Source organism: Pantherophis guttatus, chromosome 1 (genome assembly GCF_059756535.1).
Source record: "Pantherophis guttatus breed Tessera chromosome 1, ASM5975653v1, whole genome shotgun sequence".
Classification (NCBI taxonomy): Eukaryota; Metazoa; Chordata; class Lepidosauria; order Squamata; family Colubridae; genus Pantherophis; species Pantherophis guttatus.
The window spans coordinates 188,471,381-188,493,435 of NC_142063.1; the positions used below are offsets into that span (position 1 = coordinate 188,471,381).

Genomic DNA, 22,055 nt, shown 5'->3' on the forward strand with positions numbered 1-22,055 from the left:
TCTTTAAGATAAGGGACATGATTGATGTCAACATCCTACCAAGACTGCAGAAATAGTTTTGAAATCCTATTCAACACAAAATGTACACTTACTGGAATATATTTTGATTTTATGTCTCTAGACTTTAAGAGGGGAAACTTTCTTTTCTATAAAAGGCTGTGTGGTAGGATGAAAAGATACTCCCCTGTTTTCATGCTAGAGGAAAGGTTCTATTATTCCCATCCTATACTGTTCAAATATAAAAAGTTTTGCCCCAAGTTGTGTTTTTAATAGTTTCACGTTTTCTTTCTTAAATCTTAAAATAGTAATAATACATGCAGGCTATACCAGTCCTGGGTCTGGAAGCCACATCCAGCCCTTGAGCAGTCTCAACCGGGCCTGCTATAGTGGGGGTGGGGCGCCAGCAACATCAGGGGTGATGTGGCGATGGCAGAGGGTAGCGGAGGCTGGTGTGGTGGTGCAGTGGGGGCAGGGTGGGGACAGCATTAGGACGGGAGGCAGTAGTAGGGGCTGTTGGTGGCTATTTTAATTATAGCAGAGCTACCATATCTGTAAAAATCCAGATGACCAGTAGATGGCATGGTTTTACAACCAGATCTGAAAGCCCTATGAAAATTAGTTGAAAGAATGGAGATTAAATTTAACATCTTTGTTCTTTGCTATTTATTTTTAAATCTTGTTAGGATTGATTAACACATATGCATAAAAGGACTGAAGGGCTAGAATTAGTTAATTGTTTAGTTGGTTTACCCAGAAGATCTTCTCCTTTGAAATGAACCTGGTGAAAAGGTAAGAAAAAAGTAGGAATGTGCATAGGGCTATTGATTAGACTTTTTTCTCATTATTGCTATGTCATGTAACTCCTGGAAGTGCTAAAAAAGCTACATGTTAGATTTCCTTACTGAGAACCAGCTTTACTGAATTCAGAGTATTTACTATATAGGGGTGACAAGAAATTGAGTTAAGACAAACTTTAAATGAAAAGCTACTATGCAGTATAACCCTTCTGCTAATACTGCTAGAGAATTTTCTCAGATGCTGCAATTCTAGATTTTACCTGGGAGTAAGTTTCATTGAATTTAGTGGGATTTTTTTTTCAAAAAAATTGAATGACATTCCTTCTGTGGAAAACTGAGCAACCACAAGTTTATTTCTTCTGGCCTATAAAACACTTGCGTCGGGAAGTATTATGCCTTTCTTAAATTGGATAAATTACTATTATAGAGGGTGGTTTGCCACTGAACCTAGGGACCAGATGAGCCCATTAATTGCTGCGTACCTAGTGGGTGAATTTGGAAAATGTGCTAATTCATTTATTTAACCATGGTTTATTGAATTAGTTCAGTAGACCTACATTGTTCACACAACAAATAGAACCGTAGACTAATCATTCTATATGTGTATGGTACACTGAGCCATAAATTAGTCAGATAACATTTCTTATCAGTACATTGTACTCATTCATTCTTTCTTGTATAGGATGTAAGGAGCTAATATTTTCCAAAGAAGCTTGATTGTTAGAGTGCAACTAATATCTGGTCTCTTGGTATTTGAGCTAGTAGATTCATAATAGATTTTGGAGGTGGGGGGGCAGAGTTGTCTTCGAGTCAGTGTTGTCTCTGGGCAACTGCCTTAGGCAAGTTTCTAATTTTCTTAGCAACTTTTTCCAGAAGTGGTTTTCCATGGCCTTTTTATTCCTAGGGCTGAGAGTGGGTGACTGGTCCAAGATCACCCAGTTGACTTTGTGCATAAGGTGGAAATACTTACATTATCCTGATTTCTAGCCTGGTGTCTTAATCACTACAGCAAACTGGCTCTCTATAGTTTAATATAGATCCATTCATTATTTAAAAATCTATTCATTATTATTTCCCCAATTACCTGCCAACCTACGTAGGAAAATTTGTATTTTAAACATTCTTCTTTAATAGGTCAAACCCTTTTTATGCAAATAGATGATTTTTTCCTGGTTTATTTGTTTGTTTGTTTCTCCTCTTTCTCTTTCTCTTTCAATCAAGTTGTTTCTGTAGATGCATAAGTATCTGCAGAAATTTTTATGGAAGTAGGTTGAATTGCATTGTGTTTTGCATGTGAAACACTGGTGCTTTCATTGCTGTGCATTTTCCTTGGTTGTCTTTTGTGAATTAGTATCATTTTCCAAGACAAAAGCACACAACATTGTTGATTTTATTAGATTACAGTCTTTACATCTTTTTTTAAAGAATACATGAGAAAATACTGATTCTTGAGCAGCTGCATGCCATATTTTCTGTGCATCAAGGTTTGCTCAAAGACATAGAAAGACATAGATAAGGAAAATATATTGCTTTCGTAAATATTGTACGTATCCACACCACAAGTCCCTTTGGTCCTTAATTGCTTTGCTACCAGAATCATCTTCCCACTATATTGACTTATAACATACGCATACACACACACATACAATATACTCAAAAACCTGAGGATAACTATCTGAGTTGCCATATTTAATATGACAGAATGCAATTTCTTTATTGCGTTTATTGCCTTTTTTCACCATGAGGACATTCCTCACGGTGGACATGTTCCTCCACCATGAGTGTTTTGAAGTTTGTTTCTAGGTCTTTCTTCCTCAGAAACATCTTTCATTAGGCTACAAGTAATTTTGTGGCATTAATTGCTTGCTCTATGTTTTGCTGACTATGACATTAAGACTGCACCTAATAATTTTTAAAGGATTTATCTATAGGATGCATCCATTGTTTCACCCCATGGAGGGAGCTGTCAGCTGCCACCTTATGCTTGCTTGTGCTTTGCTACTAGGTGGTGACAGATTGCCATGAATTGTGGGGAAGGGGAAGGAAAGGGGAATGTTTCAGGAAACGAAAGCAAATGCTGTGTCTCCTCAAGATGCTGCCTCAAGGTCACCCAGCTGGAAGAAGGAGGAGGCCACATACCAAACTATGCTTGAACTAACCATTATGAAAACATCTTGCCTGAACCTGATTGGTTACTGTGGCGTGACAATGAGATACGTTTAAGGGAGGGAAAAGTAGAATATAGGGAATTTGGAGTGCGATTTTCAGTTCTGGCTTTGCAGTACTGCAATACACTTGTTCTCTAATAAACTATACCTTTCTCAACAAATGGAGCCAAGGAATGTTTTTATTTAGAGTTCTAAGTTGTGCAGGTCCAACAGGAGCCTAAATTTGTCCTTAATCATAGTATAGTCTAACTTCTCTCATATAAGTTAGAATTTGGAAGATTAATGCTGCGGAGGGTGGGGTGCTTTTTTTTTTTTTTTGATAAATGCTCAGTTGTGCATCTTAAAATGTCCCTATTTTCCTTATATAGGAAATATTCTAACAGTTGTTTTAGTATTTATTACATTTCTTTTGAGATCTGTACTCCTTTTTGCATCATATAGTCTATCTAAGCATTTTCTTTAATAGGTATCAGTCAATGCCTGGAATGCACTACCTGACTATGGTTTCATCCCAAAACCCCCAAAATTTTAACCTAAGACTGACTACTGTTGACCTCACCCCATTCCTAAGAGGTCTGTAAGGGGCGTGCATAAGCGCACCAGTGTGCCTACCATCCCTGTCCGAATGTTTCCTTTATTTGTATCTATTTAATGTATCCAAACCATGTTTATACTTATTATCTAATATGTTCTTGACAAATAAAAGGGAAATACTGACTTCTTTAACATGCAACTACTATTATCAGATCAGTATGAAGGAGTTTCTCTGAATGGGCCCAAATTCTGTTATGCTGTACACAAAATTAGGCAGTCTCTAACTGCCCATTGATGGTCTTTTATTTTTATTTTTCTCTATTATTATTGTTGTTGTTGTTGTTGTTGTTGTTGTTATTATTATTATTATTATTATTATTTTAATGCCTTTATTTCTAATGCTGGTCTGTGATTGTAATAAAGATTGATTGAAGGAAGAAGCTGTGTTGGATACATTTGCCACTTTATTTGTAAATAAAAAAATACATGTTTATGAAAAAAAAATTGTATACAAAAACAGATTTATATGCACATTCTCAACTATCACAGTTCCAATATCACCACAGCAATCCTTACATAGTCATCTATAAATATATTAAAGAATAAATGGCACAAAGTACATCCTTGTGTTACTTCTTGCTCAACCTTGAACTTTTCACTAACTATTCCATTTATTCTTCCTGATATTCTACTAATATTACACTGATTGCATTTAGCAACCAACCTTCAACTATGCACTCATGCGTAACATTCCACAATTTAATAAACAATTTATAATACGCATAATGGGCATAAGTACAATAAACATAATTTATCATACATTATCTCTAAATCAACAAAGGAACAATAAACGTTTTTACATTTGTGTATTTCTTAACGAATTGCTGAAGAGCAAAACTCTGAGTTGCCAGCCCTTTCACTACAACTCCCAAATTTTGCTCATGATTATTCTCTATTTTTTCCCCATTAAAATTATTTCTGTTAAAAGTTTTCACACTGGGCAAAAATGTTTTGCTGTGGAATAATGGATAGAAATTAGCTCAATAGTACAATAATATGACAACTGAAAAAAAATGTAAAAATTGCATCACTAGGAAATAATTTCCTTTGTGTCTCTATTAGGTGTATCTGGAAGCTTTTTAGAATTCAAAAAACAGTAATACAAATATTTTGAATAATTATTGATACAACTCCATTTGTATACAAAAGAAAATAATAAAAGGCCCACCAAATATTATGAGAAGAATGAGTAGGTAATTAAATACAATCAGGAGTTTCTTAACTTGCTCATTCATTTCCAAGTCTGATTTTGGATTCTTGATGGTGAGTTGAAATCTCCTTGTTGGTTGCTGTTGTTGAGGTTCAGCTATAGTAATTGTCTATTCCAGTGTTTGTTTATAAAATTCCATTATCCTTTCTAGAGAGGCTTCTGATGGTGGTTTGTTGTCTGCGTGCTTCTCATTGGATAGGGCTTTTAAAAGTGTTATTCTGCTATGATTTCTGGTCAAACCTTTGCTTGATTAGGCCTTTAAAGAAGCAGTTTCAAGTCAGATGGGAAATGTTTATTTTATTAAATCATTGTTTCTGCTTCTATGTATATATTATATATTGGTTAACAACATGGAGAGGATGGAATCAGACTCAGATAGGCTTGGGCATCCAGCACCCAAAAACCAGAAACAAAAAACACAATTGTCATGATGAAGGGATCAGTAAATAAATCCAGTAGTAGTTGGGAGGCAAATGAATCCCATCAAGGGACATCTGTGTAATTGGAAACATAAGTGAAGAAAGTCAAGAAAATGGATGTTACTCCAGTTTGAATCAGTCACCAGTTTATCAGCTTCACATCTTATAGACGGTATTCTGCCCCTTTTATAGATAAAATTGGCATAGATAAAGGTTACATAAAATATTTCCCAAGTAACTTCTGAAGCTATTACAGTTTATTCTTTACCACAAGATACTGGGATCACCACTATTTTTGATGGAGATTAAGTAAATTTATAGAGTATAGGATTAGGAGCAATTTTCTAGGTATCCTAAAGGTAAAGGTAACGATTCCCCTCGCACATATGTGCTAGTCATTCCTGATTCTAGGGGTTGGTGCTCATCTCTGTTTCAAAGCCTAAGAGCCAGCGCTGTCCAAAGACGTCTCCGTGGTCATGTGGCCAGCTTGGCTAAATGCCAAAGGTACATGGAACGCTCTTACCTTCCCTCCAAAGGTGGTCCCTATTTTTCTACTTGCATTTTTTACGTGCTTTCGAACTGCTAGGTTGGCAGAAGCTGGGACAAGTAATGGGAGCTCACCCTGTTACATGACACTAGGGATTCAAACCGCTGAACTGCTGATCTTTTGATCGACAAGCTCAGCATCTTAACCACTGAGCCACTGCATCCCTATTGCCCTAGTACCTATTACCCTAGGTACCCTAAATCCTGCTAAATCTACCAAGTTTACACTAATGGCATGTTTCAGGAAGCTGATAGAAACTTTTGAATTTTAACGTTGGAGGAATTTTTGGTGGATACAGCTATTAATTACTCACTGAAATGTGGAGACAGCTTAATTGCTCCTAAGCATTTTCTTCCCACAGAATGGAATTCTTAAAATCCTGATTTATGCCCAGGGTAAAGGCCATGAAGGCCATGGGTTTAGGTTTAACATACATTTTTTTTCTTCTCAATCCATTTGCATCATGTGATCTAATAATTCTTTTACTATTTAATACTATATATTTCTTCTCTCTCTCTCTCTCTCTCCCCCCCTCTCTCTGCATTTATTTTATTTTAGTTTGCTAATTACAGTAAATTGTCCTTTAGGTTTTCCTTAGGAGATGCTCGCAGGCCCCTACATGAATCAGCAATATTGGTTGAAGACATTGTCCACACTCAACTGATCAATTTGGTAAGGTTTTTGTTGTTGTTGAACGAATAAAAACAGAAGACCAACAGTTTCAGTGAAATATCTGTATCTGAGAAAGTGAGATCAGTATAGTGATATTTAGCTCATTTTATGAATATTACTAACAACTAGCAGGATAGGTAATCTCCATTTGCTGCATTTCAGAATGTAAAAGTAAAGCTGTCAAATGTTACCCATGCCTGATACCAAGAGTCTGTGCAATACCCTTTGCCTTGTTGCATCAAAAACTCTATATAACAATTGAGAAAAAAACCGTGAACACAATATATATCTTCTTTCAGTATTCTGAGGGAATTAAAGTATATAGGAAATGATAAGTGGATATATTTTTATTTAATAAAAAATAAATGTTTGCATGTTCCAAATTTGCACATTGAAGACACCCTGTAGAACACATTTTTAAGTATGGCTGCCATTATAGTTTGGTATGTAATCTGTATTTAGCCTTAGATAATATTTTAAGTACTATAAAAGTATTTAAAAAATATTTTGCATTCTTGCAAACTACTTGTAGTTTTAAATACTAATTATGTTAAATATTTTTATTTATGAATGAATAGTATGAGTTGTAATTGTTTGTTGCTCCTAGATTTGTTTAAAATGATGTGTGTGCTAAATTCATTATCAGAAATTTAAATGTAGGCAAATATTGCTTTACTACTTTTAGAAAGTTGTTTGCCACTCCTAGTTTATGTAATAGTTTTAAAAAGTAATAAAACGTCCTGTGAGGACCTTAATTAAAGAGGTTACCAAAATAGAAAAGAAGTCATATAATTTGCAATTGGATAAAATAAAGGAAGTAGTTATCCCATTGGGATCTTATTAATCACAGGATGGAAACAATCTTCTTGATAGCTAAACATTTGAGCTTAATAAAAAATTGTATACTTAATTCAGTAGACCAGAAAACACATTAGGTATATATGAATAGGTAAAGAAAATATAAAAACTATCTAGGTAAAATTTTTTATTTTCTAATATTTGGTTAGGAATTGGATCTTCAGTCTAACACACACCTGTTTTGGTCCAATCATACAGCAGTCTGGAGGCACAGAAATTGAATCAAAACCATATTTTTATTTGACAGAAAATCAGAGCATTAGGAATTGGAGTGGCGTGGTGGCTGAGAGGTGAAGACACTCACTTCTCACTTGGAAGGTTAAGAGTTCAATCCTAAACAGTGGCAGATGTTTCTCTATCAGGTGTAAAGTGAAAATATCTGCTGCGAACTTCATGTAGGCATCAGGAAGGGCATCTGGCCAGTAAATACTCCGCTCCATTCAGCCACTCCAACTCCACCCTGAGTAAAGGGATTAAAGAGTTGTAAAAAGAAAAAAAAATCAGAGCATTAGGAAGTAGCATTAATTGTTATGTTACTATTTAACATAATAATGCAAGAAATAAGAATTGTATAAAAATGTGTGCTCTGTAGCTAACAAATAACAACTTTTTAAAAAGCTGCATACATTTCAAATATCTGAATGTTCTTTGTAATGGAACATTAGTACAGATAAATAAAATAAATAAATAAAATAAAAATAAAATTATCTCCTGTCTTAGAAGGCAATGTCAAAATACAACATCCATTCTGTTTAATGCCAAATACATTTTATTGTTTAGTTGTATTATGAAGTACATATTTTGTTGAATTATAACTTTACATGTTTTACTTTCTCTTTGTTCCTTGATTTATCACTGTTTAACTACAATGAATGAACACTTGATACTTGCAAATGCAATTTTTTCTATAATGCCACAAAAGATTAGTCAACAAGAAAATTTAAAAGTGCTGATACAGCTTTTTCCTGAAGATAGCTGTTTACAATATATAGCAGTTAACTAAAAAGCCTCATTCCTTTCCATCTCCAAAGTTAATAATTTCAAAATTGTTTGATAAGCTAAATGTTTGATAGATAGATATTGCCTCTGATTCCAGATTGCATGAGGAAACTTTGTAAATTGGATGCTCCCATCTTCATCTTTCCTCTGTGTCCCCAATATGAGCTCCAGAGAACTGAGAGATCCTGAAACAGACTGTCAGTTGAACTTCTTAGTTTTCTAATAAAACAAATCTAATAAAAAATAAATTCTGGGTTTTATTTTTGAGACAGCTACTCTTTATTTTCTTGTTGCAGGTTTATTATATGTAGATCGGAATTTGTACTTCGTAGCAACAGCTGTAGAAAATACTGGCTTTACTCTTCTTTTGTCCAGTTAAGGCAGGGAAGAATCCTGACATTTTGTTTGGACACAAGCAAAATCAGCCTTTTATGCATGCTTTGTGTGTGCAAGACACCCTGTGATCTTTTCCCTCAAACTTAATTGTGACTTTTAACGAATTATGGTTATGATCTTGAAAACTGCTTATTGGATCATATTCATGTGTCCATCCATCCAACCTTAAGGAGTACTACTCTGTGATGCTATGATAAAGTTGCATCCAAATTCTCATCAAAGAATTGAAATTGGCTGGGCCTGAGAATGATTTAATGGGATAAAACAGGTGCATTATGCCTTGCAGAAACTGTGCATTTGTTTTGCTGGTAAATATAAACAATTATCTCGGGGTGGTGGTGGTGGTGGAGAAGGGGGTTATGGGGATCCCAAGTGCTCAACCCTGACCTGTGCAGTTGAACAGAAATACTTTAGGAGAATAAAACCATAGTAAAAATAAAATTTAGAAGTTGTGGGTTATTTTAAAATTCAGTCACAAGTTTCTTGGATTTTCTCAACCAAAGCAGCAACATTCTTTCATCTCTTGAATCTAAAGGTCATCACTGAATGTTTAAAATTCAAAGTGTTACCTATTTTTATGTATTGCTTTAAATTTATGTTTTGCCCTACAAAATAAAAATGACATTTAAAAAAAAAATTCAGCTAAGTTGTAGCTAACTTAGGAAAGCAACTACAAGAGAAGGTGTGTATGTGAATAAGTGATGATGGCTGTGAAATAAAAAGTTGGATACTAATACTGATTTAGTAGCAATTCTGCATAAAGCAACTATTTTTAAAAAAAACTTGCCAATTTTAGTCTAAGCTAAACTTCTGGCAGACTGCAATCCTTGGGCTAAGAAATCAGTTATATTTAAAGTAAATCAATGTTTCTATTTTTTTCAATAAATGATCATTCCAGCTGGACCATTTTGCATAGTCAAACATATTCCAACCACATATGCCCGTACCAGTCCTGCATCAGTCCAAATAAATTAATCTGATCAGTAGCCATTACACTTTCCAAATTACCAACTGTAATACTCAAATCCTATGCCAGTTATTAAGGAACTTTTATAGAGTTACAATTGGTATGGTCAACTGCCATCTGAATACATCCTTGACAAGTATTGATGGAATAAATTAATGCCTAATGTTACAAGGTATTTTGCTTTATTTTAACAACCACTTCAGTGGCATTTAATAGAGAGAAATCATTGCGGCTTCTAATACTTATCTGATTTCAAGTGAACCTGATGGTTTGGGAATCAGTTTTCTAAGGAAGGTTGGTTTGTTAACAGTATTATGCAGTTACAAGTAAATGTGGTCACAGCTGGTTCTGTTTTTTTAGCTTATCCACCTGATTGGAAGCAACAGGTTTTTCCCCCCTCATTTCTTACACTGACACCTAGTGTTCACTCTTTCCGTGCATTCTAATACTTAGCCCAATTATTTACCCATCTACTTAGAAGTAAACCAATGTAAAGAGATATCTGGGAATGTAATCCATTTCATGCTATTAATGAGTTGCTGGCAAGACAATACCCTCCTTAAAACAGTTCTATCACAAATAATCAAAATGATTTGCCAGTCTACATTGCATTCCTGTTAGCAATAAGTATAAGAGTTTTTATGCAGATATAAAAAAAGAGTTTCAGAAGTAAGTCAGATGGTATAATTGGGGTACCTGGAGGTTAGGCAAGAAGATGTAAACACAATTACTATCTATTAAGAATTTTGATTATAATATATAATTTAATGCAAACTAAACTTACAGAAAGAAAAGAAAATAGAAGTAAAAAGTGCAAGGGGAAAAAAAGAGAAGCAAGAGAAAAGAAATATATAAAGAAGAATAAGAATAAGAATAATTTTATTTCTATACCGCCCTTCTCCCGAAGGACTCAGGGCGGTGTACAGCCTATTAAAACATAAGACAACATCAGTTAAAATAGTTTAAAATTATTAAATGAATTCGGCTCAAATTTAAAACCCCAGAAATTTAAAACCCAATTTAAAATTGTTATGTTGATAGACCAGCCTGGCGGAACAACAGGTCTTAAGTGCACAATGAAACACCCGGAGGTCGGAGATCTTACGTATTTCCGGGGGCAGTTCGTTCCACAGGGCTGGGGCTCCCACAGAGAAGGCCCTCCCCCTGGGTGTCGCCAGCCGACATAACTTGGCCGATGGCACCCTAAGGAGACCCTCTCTGTGGGAGTGAACTGGCCAGTGGGAGGCTATTGGTGGCAGAAGTCGGTCTCGAAGGTACCCGGGTCCTGTGCCATGGAGCACTTTAAAGAAGTTACTTCAAACATTTATCTCAACAAGTATGAACAAATTTAGTAATCTTCACTTTCTCTAAAGTTACAAACATTTATCTCCGTCCCATCTCTTATCTATAAACAAATCTATAAAACATCTTTTCAGTCCTGGTGTCAGCAGCCAGAAGTAAGATATATATCTTTTTTTAACGCTGATCACATACACCAACTTTGTACTTCTTCCTTTTACTTCTAACAGTCTTAATCTTTAATTCCAATATTGTCAGAGTATTTGATTCTTCTTCATTTTATTTTTGTACCATTACATCAAGATCTTCAAGGTTTTAACAAGCTTCTTTTATAAATCCAGTAGGAAAAAGTTATCCAGGTCCTTCTCCAGGTTTGTCACTTATATTTCCTTTCTAAATTTTAAAAGCTCAGCCAAGTTTTTTTGTAGATCCAGTGAAATTTCCTTCTATAACTCATTCACATGCCCTGTCAGTTGTAAGTCTACTTTTGATATCATCTCTAACTTGTTAGATTTTTTTTTCTAAATCTGATATTTCTTCAATATCATATTTTGAATATAGGGAAACCAAAGGGGAAAAAAAAGCTGTGTTGAGGGAAAAATCCTGAAATAGTTTATGTTGAGAGATGCAGGCCTTGCTACTGAAAGCATACAGTACAGTATTGTTTTCTTTTCAAATGGCTTTTAAAAAAAAGGAATATCTAGTTTTAACTATTGTATTCTACTCACAAATTAAAAAATATTTTGTGCTTATACAAAGGAAAAGAGAAAGTAGGTATGTTCTCATGTCTGGAATGGAGTGGAGTGGACTTTCCTAAAATTTTGGCAGATTGCATTCTTAGTATAAATAAAGGTATTCTCAAGGAAATTCTGAGCGAATTCTTCTTTAAGATTTATTTGTAACTCTGTAACTAACCAGGATTTTATTTATTTATTTGCAGTTGCACTTCTATCCTTCTGACTCTCAGCACTGCACAAACAAATCCTGCCAGCTTCCTAACAATCTTCGTTGTTGTTGTTTTAAGTACATTAGCTCCACATATAGGAAATTATCAGAATATGTATAAAGAAGACTGGATACTTATTTTCTAAGAATAGATTCCAGCAACAATTCAAATATAACTGGTACAAAAATATACCCTGGAGTGTCATCTAAGGGTTCATAAAGTATTCTCTGAGTTCACGAACTTTGTTTCAGGGATGATTTAATCCTGTGTGTTCTTGTACAAATAATCTAATTCATTGCCTACTATGACCATCATCCGAGTAAAAACATACCTTAGTTCTTATCCAAGCTATAGGCAGTGATGTAGAAACATAGGCACTTTCATAGTATGCATTGGTTATGGACTTCTTTGATTAAATGATGTTTCAGTTTAAGAAATGAGCCAGCTTTTTTTCTTGCTGTGAGTGCCTGTGTGCCTTTTGCAATACAGTGGCTTTGGAACAGACTGTTCCCATATTGGTAGCTATTCTTCCCTTCCCTCTCTGCCAAACTCAAATGAATCATTCAGTTTCTAAACATATCCAGTCTAGTGCTTTGGTCCTCAATCGAAGAGAAATGGAAAACAGAACGTTGATGCAGTTTATTGCTACTTCTTTTGCCTGGGCTGCTATGCACATGGAAAGAATTGCAGGAATCTGCAAATAGCCCAGATTAACCTGTATTTTAAAGTAGAATTCTTGGAGTTTGTACAAATAAGATTAATTTTCCCCTCTTTTCACTTGTATTCTAGCGTTTATAATATCATGCGTTCATGGTTAAAAATATTGGGGAAAGCACATTTTCTAATGATTTCATATGCAATGTAGGAATGATAGGAAAAAAGTTTGGATGTTTCTTTATTTTGACGAACATACCTTCCAGGAAATATCACATCAACATGATGGGAATATTCTCAGTAGTTTTAGTGACTCTGTGCTAGAGTCATGCTGGCAGAAGTGTGCCAGGTCACTAATAAGGTCAAAAGGGAGAAGTGAAACTAAGAATAATGCACAACACAGGTTGGGGTCAGATGGGGCCTGCTGCTGTGAGGGAAGCCTATATGAGAGACTGTCAGCCCAATTATGAAAAATACAGTGGCAGAATTTATTTTATGGACCCTGTGAATTAAAGTCTTTTGACTGGCAGGGACCCAGGAAGAGAGCCTTCTCTGCCCTTGCAAGTTAGTAAAATCAATCTTGTAAGACCAACAGGACCAAACTTTTCTTTTAAATCTTAAAAGGGACAAAAATGACAAAATCTTAACTCATTTCGTTTGGTTAAACCTTAACTCCATGATGGTGAACCTATGGCACGTGTGCCACAGGTGGCACATAGAGCCCTCTCTCTGGGCACATGCGCCATCGCCAGCTGCTCGTCCGGGTTCCATTGCACACATGCGTGCCAGCCAGCTTTTCTCCTCTGGGTTCCAGTGCTCCAGCGTGGGCGCGCATGCATGCATACTCCAGTTTTGGCACTCGGTGCCAAAAAGGTTAACCATCACTGCCCTAATTTATATCAAGCTGATAAGCTAAGATGCGCATCTTTGATAATTTGGTTTACATTGCAGCAAAAGTGCTAAAAATCTAATAGTTCTGCTAAAAAATGAAAAGTATTATTAGTAAGCTAATATTTGCTATTGTATAATTGCATAAATCTTGATCTGAAACTTCTTTGGTCTACCTGGGAGGAATTCCTCCAAGTTTCATCAAGCATAAGGACTAAGTGAAGCACAGTAGAAGTTAACATCAAGGTCTATGCCAAGGTGCTTATTTCACAGTATATTCTTTATGATATTGGGCATGATGTTCAGTAAGAGCATCCCATCTGGATACTATTACCTGTAGGATGTGCAGCTTGTATATATCTTTTAGAGGTTAGTTTCTAATGTTAAACAAAGGGAGCTGATTAAAACCAGCTGTAAAACAATTTTCATAGTTTTTTCTTACAATGAGTATTGAATAACCTTGCACATGATTGTATGTCTGAACTAGAACTAAAATAAATCTTTGCTGACTTATTAAAATTAGTATATTGTTTATTTAAAGCTGAACTAAATGTAGCACTTTACTAATTTGGCAGTGGACTTTAGTATTGCTGATATCAATATATATCAATATATATATTCATGCCTGTAAGAAATAATTGGTGATTTATTTGTGCAGTGTGCTTCAGAAAGCACATTTTAGTGGCCCCAGAAAATGTAAACATTGAAACAAAATCATATTTTTTAAAAAATTAACATGAAAGATGTATTAAATTCAACAGCCAAAGACATGTCAAAGAAATGTGCAGTTACTGGTGGTAACATTTTGTATGACATAGTCATCATAAAGGCTTGTATGAAGAAGTTACACTGAACTGTCACATATTTAAATATTTGTTTGTGGTTCATTTGCTTTGAAATCCCCTCCATCAAATTGCCATTTCTAATTAAATATAAATAGGCTCCCATGACATGACTTGTACCTAAAGCCAAATTTAGATAAACAGCCATTTTCCAGGATTTCTTCCTAGTTCCACTACCTGTCATTGTTTTTAATTGAAAATCTGAAGAATGGTGTTTATATATGTACATTCATGCAAATTTATGAAACATTCCATATTTTAAATACATAGTTGAGTATGCTTATATTTATATTATTTATGGTTCTGTTGTTTTATTTAATACAATTAATAATCGATGCTATTTGCTGATGTCAGTTTTATGTTGCATTGAAAACTAGTGTGCCAACAGCATTACAAGTATAAATTAGATAGTAAAATAAGCAAAGAAATGCAAAACCAATGGGATTATTACTAGTAAGATATTTTTAAAGGAGAATTTGTTTTTTCAGACATGAAATTTTTCTTTTCTCATAATGCTGATTTTTACCTTCTCCCTCTCTCTCTCCTGTTGTTTATTTTAACAGTAGGATGTGAATGGGGTAAAGTACAGATGCATCATTTGATCAAATGAGAGCAAAAAAATTCTAACAGAGAAGCCTAAAAATAAATATACTGTACCTGTACTTGTAGTTCCTATTTTAGGGATAGAGAGGTCAAATTACAGTCCTTTGTGTAAGAATTTAGTGACAGTTTTCTTACACTGGCTTAAATTTGTGCACTAAAACATCTACTTCTGCAATCTGAATTTAGGGTATATGGGTTAATAAATATTATTTTGTTAGTATTTCAAGTACGAAAGTCTACCTCAAAACCTACAAACATACCATTATCTCTTAAGTGTCTCTATTGAAACAAAATGTGACAAATAAGATTCTTCTAGGAAAATATTTTGAAATTCAGTAAATGTTTTCAAAATGATTAACACTGTTGTTTGTAGTAAATGTTCTCTGAGAAAAATAATATTTTGCTTATGAATGCCATGTAAGGCAAATGGCCAAGGACATTGCTAGTCTTTTATATAAACATTTCAGCTTTATTTTCATCCAATTGTATCTACTTTGGCTGTGTTTTTCACAATACTCTGTTCTGTTATACATATTCATTTAAAGGCAGCATTCTTAGATAAAAAGTGGAATAAAAAATTATTTGTGTCAATGGTACAATGATCCAGTACTACAATGCAATTTTAGTATTCATTCTGTGCTATAAGTTTAAAACATTTTTTAATTGTGATAATCAATTGCATGCCCTTTTCAAACAATGGGTGATACTGAATGTGTGTGTTTGTACGGATAATACATGCATACACTCATTCATTCATTCATTCATTCATTCATTCATTCATTCATTCATGGGGAAAAGTGCTTTTTTAAACCTTTTTATACTGCATTAATCAACTCTAGATGGTAACAATAAAAAGCAATCCTTAAAAGGTGAACTTACCTGACTTGAACCACAATATAATTAAAACACAATTACCTAATCACAATCAATTCAAAATGAATTTCTGCTTTAGAAAGGAGAAACTTTGGAGCTCTGCAGAATGCCTAGGCTGAAGGGATTAGCCATATCTCAACCATCAGCATGTTCCATGTTATTGAGGCAACTACTGAGAAGGCCTGCTTTCTGTGATCTGCAAATGCCCATTTTATCTCAAGTAAGGACTGGACTTTGAGCAAACCTTTCCTTGATGCCAGGGGTGAAATCTAAAATTTCTTACCACCGGTTCTGTGGGCGTGGCTTGGTGAGGGGGGTAATGTGACTGGGTGGCCGTGGCCATTTTTTTTTCTTTTAAAACCATTTTTTCTACAACCTCTTCGGCTAAGAGGTTGTAAAAAAATGTTTTCAAAAGGCTCTGACGATCCCAGCTGAGTTCCCTGATCGTCAGAGGCTTTTTTAAAACTCAGCTGGGATTGTCATAGCATTTAAAAGAAAAAACCCTTGTTTTCTTTTAAATGCCTTTGACGAGCCGCACGATCATCAGAGGCTTTTTTCTTTTTCTTTTAAAAGCATTTTTTCGGCCATAGTTGTAGAAAAAATGCTTTTAAAAGTAAAAAAAAAAAGCCTCTGATGATTACGCGGCTCAGCTGGGCATGGGGGGGGTGGGGATTTTTGCTACCGGTTCTCCGAACCACCTGCCTCCCATCGCTACCGGATCGGGTGATCCGGTCCGAACCAGGAGCATTTCACCCCTGCTTGATGCTCTTACAAAGCAGGAAGAATCAAGTTTAACTACAGAAGTTATGGCTGCTCCATCACTGGAGGTTTTCAAGAAAACAGCCATTTGGCCGGAATGGTTTAAGTTCTCATGCTTGAACAAGAGGTTGGACTAGACCTCCAATCTTCTTATTCTATATTCTATTTGGATTAGGTGGTTCCTGATGTTTATCTGGTGCTCTACTATAATATAGTAATGGTAGCCAATACTTTGAATTGGATCCTGAGGTCTACTGGCATCAGTAGAATGATTATATAATAGGTCAGGGGTGGGCAACTGTGGCCCTTTTACAACCTGTGGACTTCAACTCCCAGAATTTCTGAGACAGCCAAGCTGGCTCAGGAATTCAGGGAGTTGAAGTCCACAGGTCATAAAGGGGCCATATTTGCCCACCCCTGTAATAGGTGTTACCTTGGTAGGATACTGGACTCTGCATCCTATACCAATTAATAGCTTGAGGTGTCTTTCAACGCAGTCCACATGGAGCATGATGCAGTAGTTATGCCATACGGTGATAACAGCATAGGTTCTCATCTCCAAAGCTTACAAGTGGCCTACCAGTCTAAGCCAAGTAAAGAGTCCTTCTTCCACTATTGCTCCAACAGTAGCCACGATTCTGTGAGAAAGCTCAAGTCATGACCTGGATCTTTGTTCCACTTACTGCAAAATTGTGTGCATTATCTTACTAGCATATGGGAAAAGTGCAATTCTTAAACAGTTTGAATATTCTTTAGTGCTACTCTTTATATATATATATAAGAATATAAATTAATCTTTTTCTTTTGGCCAATACAGTGTGTTTCCATGTTTGCTTACAAAATATATTTATCAATTTAACTGCATTTTTTTTTAAAAAAATTGAAATATTTCACAGCCCTACAGCTGTGTTGTTAGTAGGTTGTTTTTTTTTATACTTTACTTTTCTAGAATGTTTGGATGTGCTTTAGTGGCCAAACCTTTATACATGCACCTTTTCAACATGTGAATCTTTTGGTATGGTTCATCCACATATTTGATGCTGCACCATGCTCAGAACTAAGGATTTATTTTTTAGGTGTCTAAAAGCAACTTTTGATACATAATTTTTTTAAAAAAGTTGCCTGAAACAATAAAATGAGCTTCTGGCTCCCATGAGAAAGTTTCCATCTTGTCAAACTTCTCTGTATTATATTCATGAAGACTGCAAATTCTAATCCAAGCTGTATTTTATCTAGTATTTGCAAGGTTATATATTTTAAATAATTAGAAATCAGAAATGTTTATTATCTCACACATTACTACTGCTACTGGAAATATGCCACTATCTGCTTTCGGAAAGGACAAGGCCATCACCAGCAGGAAAGCAAGTAGTTCACCTTTTTTGCATTTAATTTGGTAAGGCAATATGTAGTTTCCTTATATAAGCAATTGTAGCATGGCGTTTTGAATAAATGCTACTCTCTACACTAACAAAGGAAGTGTTTTCATAAGCTTGTAATATAGCTTGTAATTGTCATCTAGCATGAATTGTAGCCATCAGAAAGACATTTACTGACTGTCTCAGAATAATGCAAATTTTGTCCTGTGTACACACTTCAAAAATATTCTCTAATATCAGAAAACAAGGCAAAGGTTATATCATTGATTGTTTCAGGTATCTTAAATATGATTTCAGGAAATCATATCTACAGTTCTTTTAAACAAGCTAAGGCCAAACTCTGGCAGTTTCCTTTTTTGATCTCTGCTCTTTGTACATATATTAGAATGTTTGTCGAAGATGCATTTCTTCTGTTTAGAAATGTTTGGTGTGTCACATTGAAATCTTCTATTAATATGTCCCTTTAACACTGAAGGTCCCGGTTTATGTAGGTTGGAACATGAGGATTTTATTGTAGTTCTCATCCTTTATAAATAACTGTTCCTAATTTAACCTGTTGGAAATGTCTTATTAAAATTATTTTAAGTATGAGTAGCTAGAATTGTTGTTCCTTAGAGAACTGTTCCATGTTTCAACCTCTATTAAAAGTTGGTGGGGAAATGCACAAGCTTGAGTGCTGAGGCACCATGCCATGCTTGGCTTTCATTTCCCACATCTCAGTTTGGGGTATGTTAATAGCATTTTGTAGGACAATTATAGGCTTATTCAGACATAAATAAACATAGGGATGGGACAAATATCCCAATTGTTTATTTATAATATTATTTCTAACATCTATAATCTAACATTTTCTAACATATATATTTAAATTTGAGATGTTAAGATATCTAACAACATATTATTTCTAATAATAGCATTATTTCTAATATCACACACATAAAGTCAACTTGCACCCTGCACCAGGTATTGGTGAGTAATTGGCAGCTTCAATAGCAAGAAGATATTTCTACATTTCAGTAAGAGAAACAGCACAAGAAGCTGCAAAAATAAGATTTTTGTTCATGCAACTACTATGATAGCCTATGATAGGCTACTATCATCATATCTTTATTATAGTCATAGATCAGCATAATGAGTGTGGGATATGGTCAATTAAAAAGCATAAAAGATGCACCAAACAAAATTGGAAAAAGTTGTATAAATGTATTAAAATAGAAAGTACATATAAAAAGCAAGTGTAAAAGAATTTAAAAAGAGGGGTATGAGCATTAGATGGGTTGATGCCCTGCTTGATGCCTTTCTCAGTTATAGTGGTACAGGTGAGAGGTCCTGAGAGGGCCATCTTACTTTGAGTGAAGTTCCTTCAAGTAGCAGAGTATTAAATGAAGTAGACATTGGTCAATTGAGGAGGCCTCCAGTTTTTTGTAAAAATTAAAATTTAGTTTTTTAGTTTCATAAAACTAAATTTTATAAAATTTAGTTCAGGATATGGAATCAAGTCAGTGGTGGGTTGCCCCTGGTTTGGACCGATTCGCAAGAACCGGTAGTAAAACTGGCTGGAGGCTCTGCCCACCTACCCCAACGTCATTAGGAAGCTTCTGTGTATGAAGCGAGTGCGCGCACGCGGCCCCATTGCAAACCAGTAGTAAAGGTAAGTAGAACCCACCCCTGAATCAAATGTTACTCTGAAGTTTATGACAATGGTCTAAAGGAAGGCTATGTTGCAGGGGGAGTATTTTTCAACGACATGATGGAAAACTAGGTGAATCAGCCTTTTCTAAAACCAACTTGCTCCTCTGCAAATATGTTTTGTTTTTCCAGACAATCCTGATATTTCCACTGTAGGTGGAAAACCGATTCTCGGTTGGACTCACGGCTGTCTTTAGAAGAGCATATGACGGCCGTGGCCAGGGGGACTTTTTATCAGGTCCGCCTGATTCGCCAGTTGCGTCCCTTTCTGGATCGGGACTCGTTAAATACGGTCACTCATGCTCTTGTCACTTCCCGCTTGGACTACTGCAATGCTCTCTACATGGGGCTCCCCTTGAGGAGCACCCGGAGGCTCCAGCTGGTCCAGAATGCGGCCGCGCGGGTGGTTATGGGAGCGACGTGGCGCTCCCATGTGACCCCCCTCCTGCGCGAGCTGCACTGGCTCCCGGTGGTCTTCCGGGTGCGCTTCAAGGTTTTGGTTACCACCTTTAGAGCGCTCCATGGCATCGGACCGGGGTATCTACGAGACCGCCTTCTGCTACCAATAGCCTCTCACCGACCAGTACGCTCCCATAGAGAGGGGCTCCTCAGGGTGCCGTCGGCCAAACAGTGTCGACTGGCGGCCCCCAGGGGGAGAGCCTTCTCTGTGGGGGCACCTACCATCTGGAACGAGCTCCCCCCAGAGATACGGAAGATCCCGGACCTGCGCACGTTTCGCCGTGCTCTCAAAACTTTTCTATTTCAGCAAGCTGGCCTGGCCTAACTCCCCTCTTTTAAATTCTTAAATTTTAAATTTTTTAATTCGTGATTTTATAAATTGGGTGTTTTAATCTGTGTTTCGGCCGAAATATTTAATAATTTTAAGGGATTTTTTAATATTTGTATTGTCTGTATTTTATCTTGGCTGTTCACCGCCCTGAGTCCTTCGGGAGTAGGGCGGTATAGAAATTTGATTAATAATAATAATAATAATAATAATAATAATAATAGGTGCCTTGTGTAGAATTTGCTGATTGTATCAATTAACCTGTTATTTTAAAGATTAAGAGTACTTTTATTAAGATTGGCTACAATAACAATTTTGCAAATCTGATCGTGCTGTATCTATAGTTACAGATTCAGTGAACTAGGGAAGTCACTCTGAGCTGTTTCAGAATGTTTTCTGGACATTCTGAATTTAAAAAGTGCTTTAGCTCATTTTACCTGGCTAAACTATTTGCCTATCTCCATCTCAAAGCCATTTTGTTATTCTCCACATGGACACAGTCTCTGAAAAACAAAACAGATGGTCATATTATTCCTTTATATTCCTATGGTGTTTTTATTAAAAAAAATACTCCCAATTTCTCTGTAGGGATATCTACTCAAACTAGTTAGCAACATCAAGTGTGTTTTTTGTTTAGCCTGCCTACAAGGCAAGAGGCAACTGGGTTATTCCTTGCTAATGTTTCATGCCTAGCTGCAAAAAGAATAAGAAAAAAGATGATAGCTATTGCTATAACATAATTATAAGGGTAACAAGATAAAAAGAAGATGTGCCCAAAGTACATGCATGCACTAAAGCCCAACCTACCCACCAACAAGTTAATATCTATAGTAACATTTTTGCATCTACTCAACCTTAATAACATTAGCAATATTTGTTTGCAAAGCACAATAGTACAAGCAGATACACAAGTTTAGGTTGTTTTCCCCCAAATAAACCATCCTAAAAGACAAACAGCATACCCAAGTGTCTACTTACATACAGTAAGCTCTAATTGTATCTACCCAACTGTATGAACAAGTACTTAATTGTCTACTACTTGAAAATAAGATCTCATGTTGTCAGATGTAAACAGCTTGATACAAATTTTAGCCATTGAAGAAGGAGTAGATGGAAATAGTTTCTCCTGGCCAAAAGATAGTTACATCACAAGCATCAGAAGTCTAAGAATGACTTCTTTTTTTTTTTTTTTATTTACAATATACTGTATTCATCAGAAATTCTTGAGTTAATGCATGCCTCTTAAACTGGTTGCAGTCTAGCCTGCTGGACAGAAACCTGTTTGTAATTTACATGAGATTGCCTTTGAAGGCTATTTAGAAATTGTAGTTGATAGAATATGTAGAATCCCACATATGGACAGCTGAGAACTGGTAGAACCATATTATGCCTCTATTGCTGGGATTGTTTTGACTTCCAGTAAATTTCTGAGTCCAATTTAAAGAGCTACCTTTAACCTACAAAGCCCTGCATAGTTTTGCTCCTGACTTGGATTTTATTCTATGGTGTTTTAATTTGAATCTTAATTAAAGATTTTATTGGTGAAATAAATAGAATACACCAACAGAAATAAAATAATACAACAGAAGCGATGTGATCAAATACATGACAGTAGACTAAAATATAAAAAATATTTTCCCCAACTTTTTCTGTTTTATTTGTGTAAGTAAGCTGCTGTAAATCACATTTCTTTTCAGCAGGATGGAAAT

General features: G+C 35.5%; 1 protein-coding gene across 7 annotated transcripts in view; it reads left to right on the top strand.

Annotated features, from left to right (window-relative positions):
- SUPT3H (SPT3 homolog, SAGA and STAGA complex component) overlaps positions 1-22,055 on the top strand; it is a 263,150-nt gene that overhangs the window by 137,210 nt on the left and 103,885 nt on the right. For 6 of the 7 annotated variants that reach the window (XM_034426773.2, XM_087882236.1, XM_087882233.1 and 3 more), the window contains one exon: positions 6,323-6,407. The exons of the other annotated variant lie outside the window; for it this stretch is intronic. In XM_034426773.2, the coding sequence (XP_034282664.2) occupies positions 6,323-6,407 (85 nt within the window). The remainder of the gene's footprint in view (positions 1-6,322; positions 6,408-22,055) is intronic. 7 annotated transcript variants of the gene reach the window in all.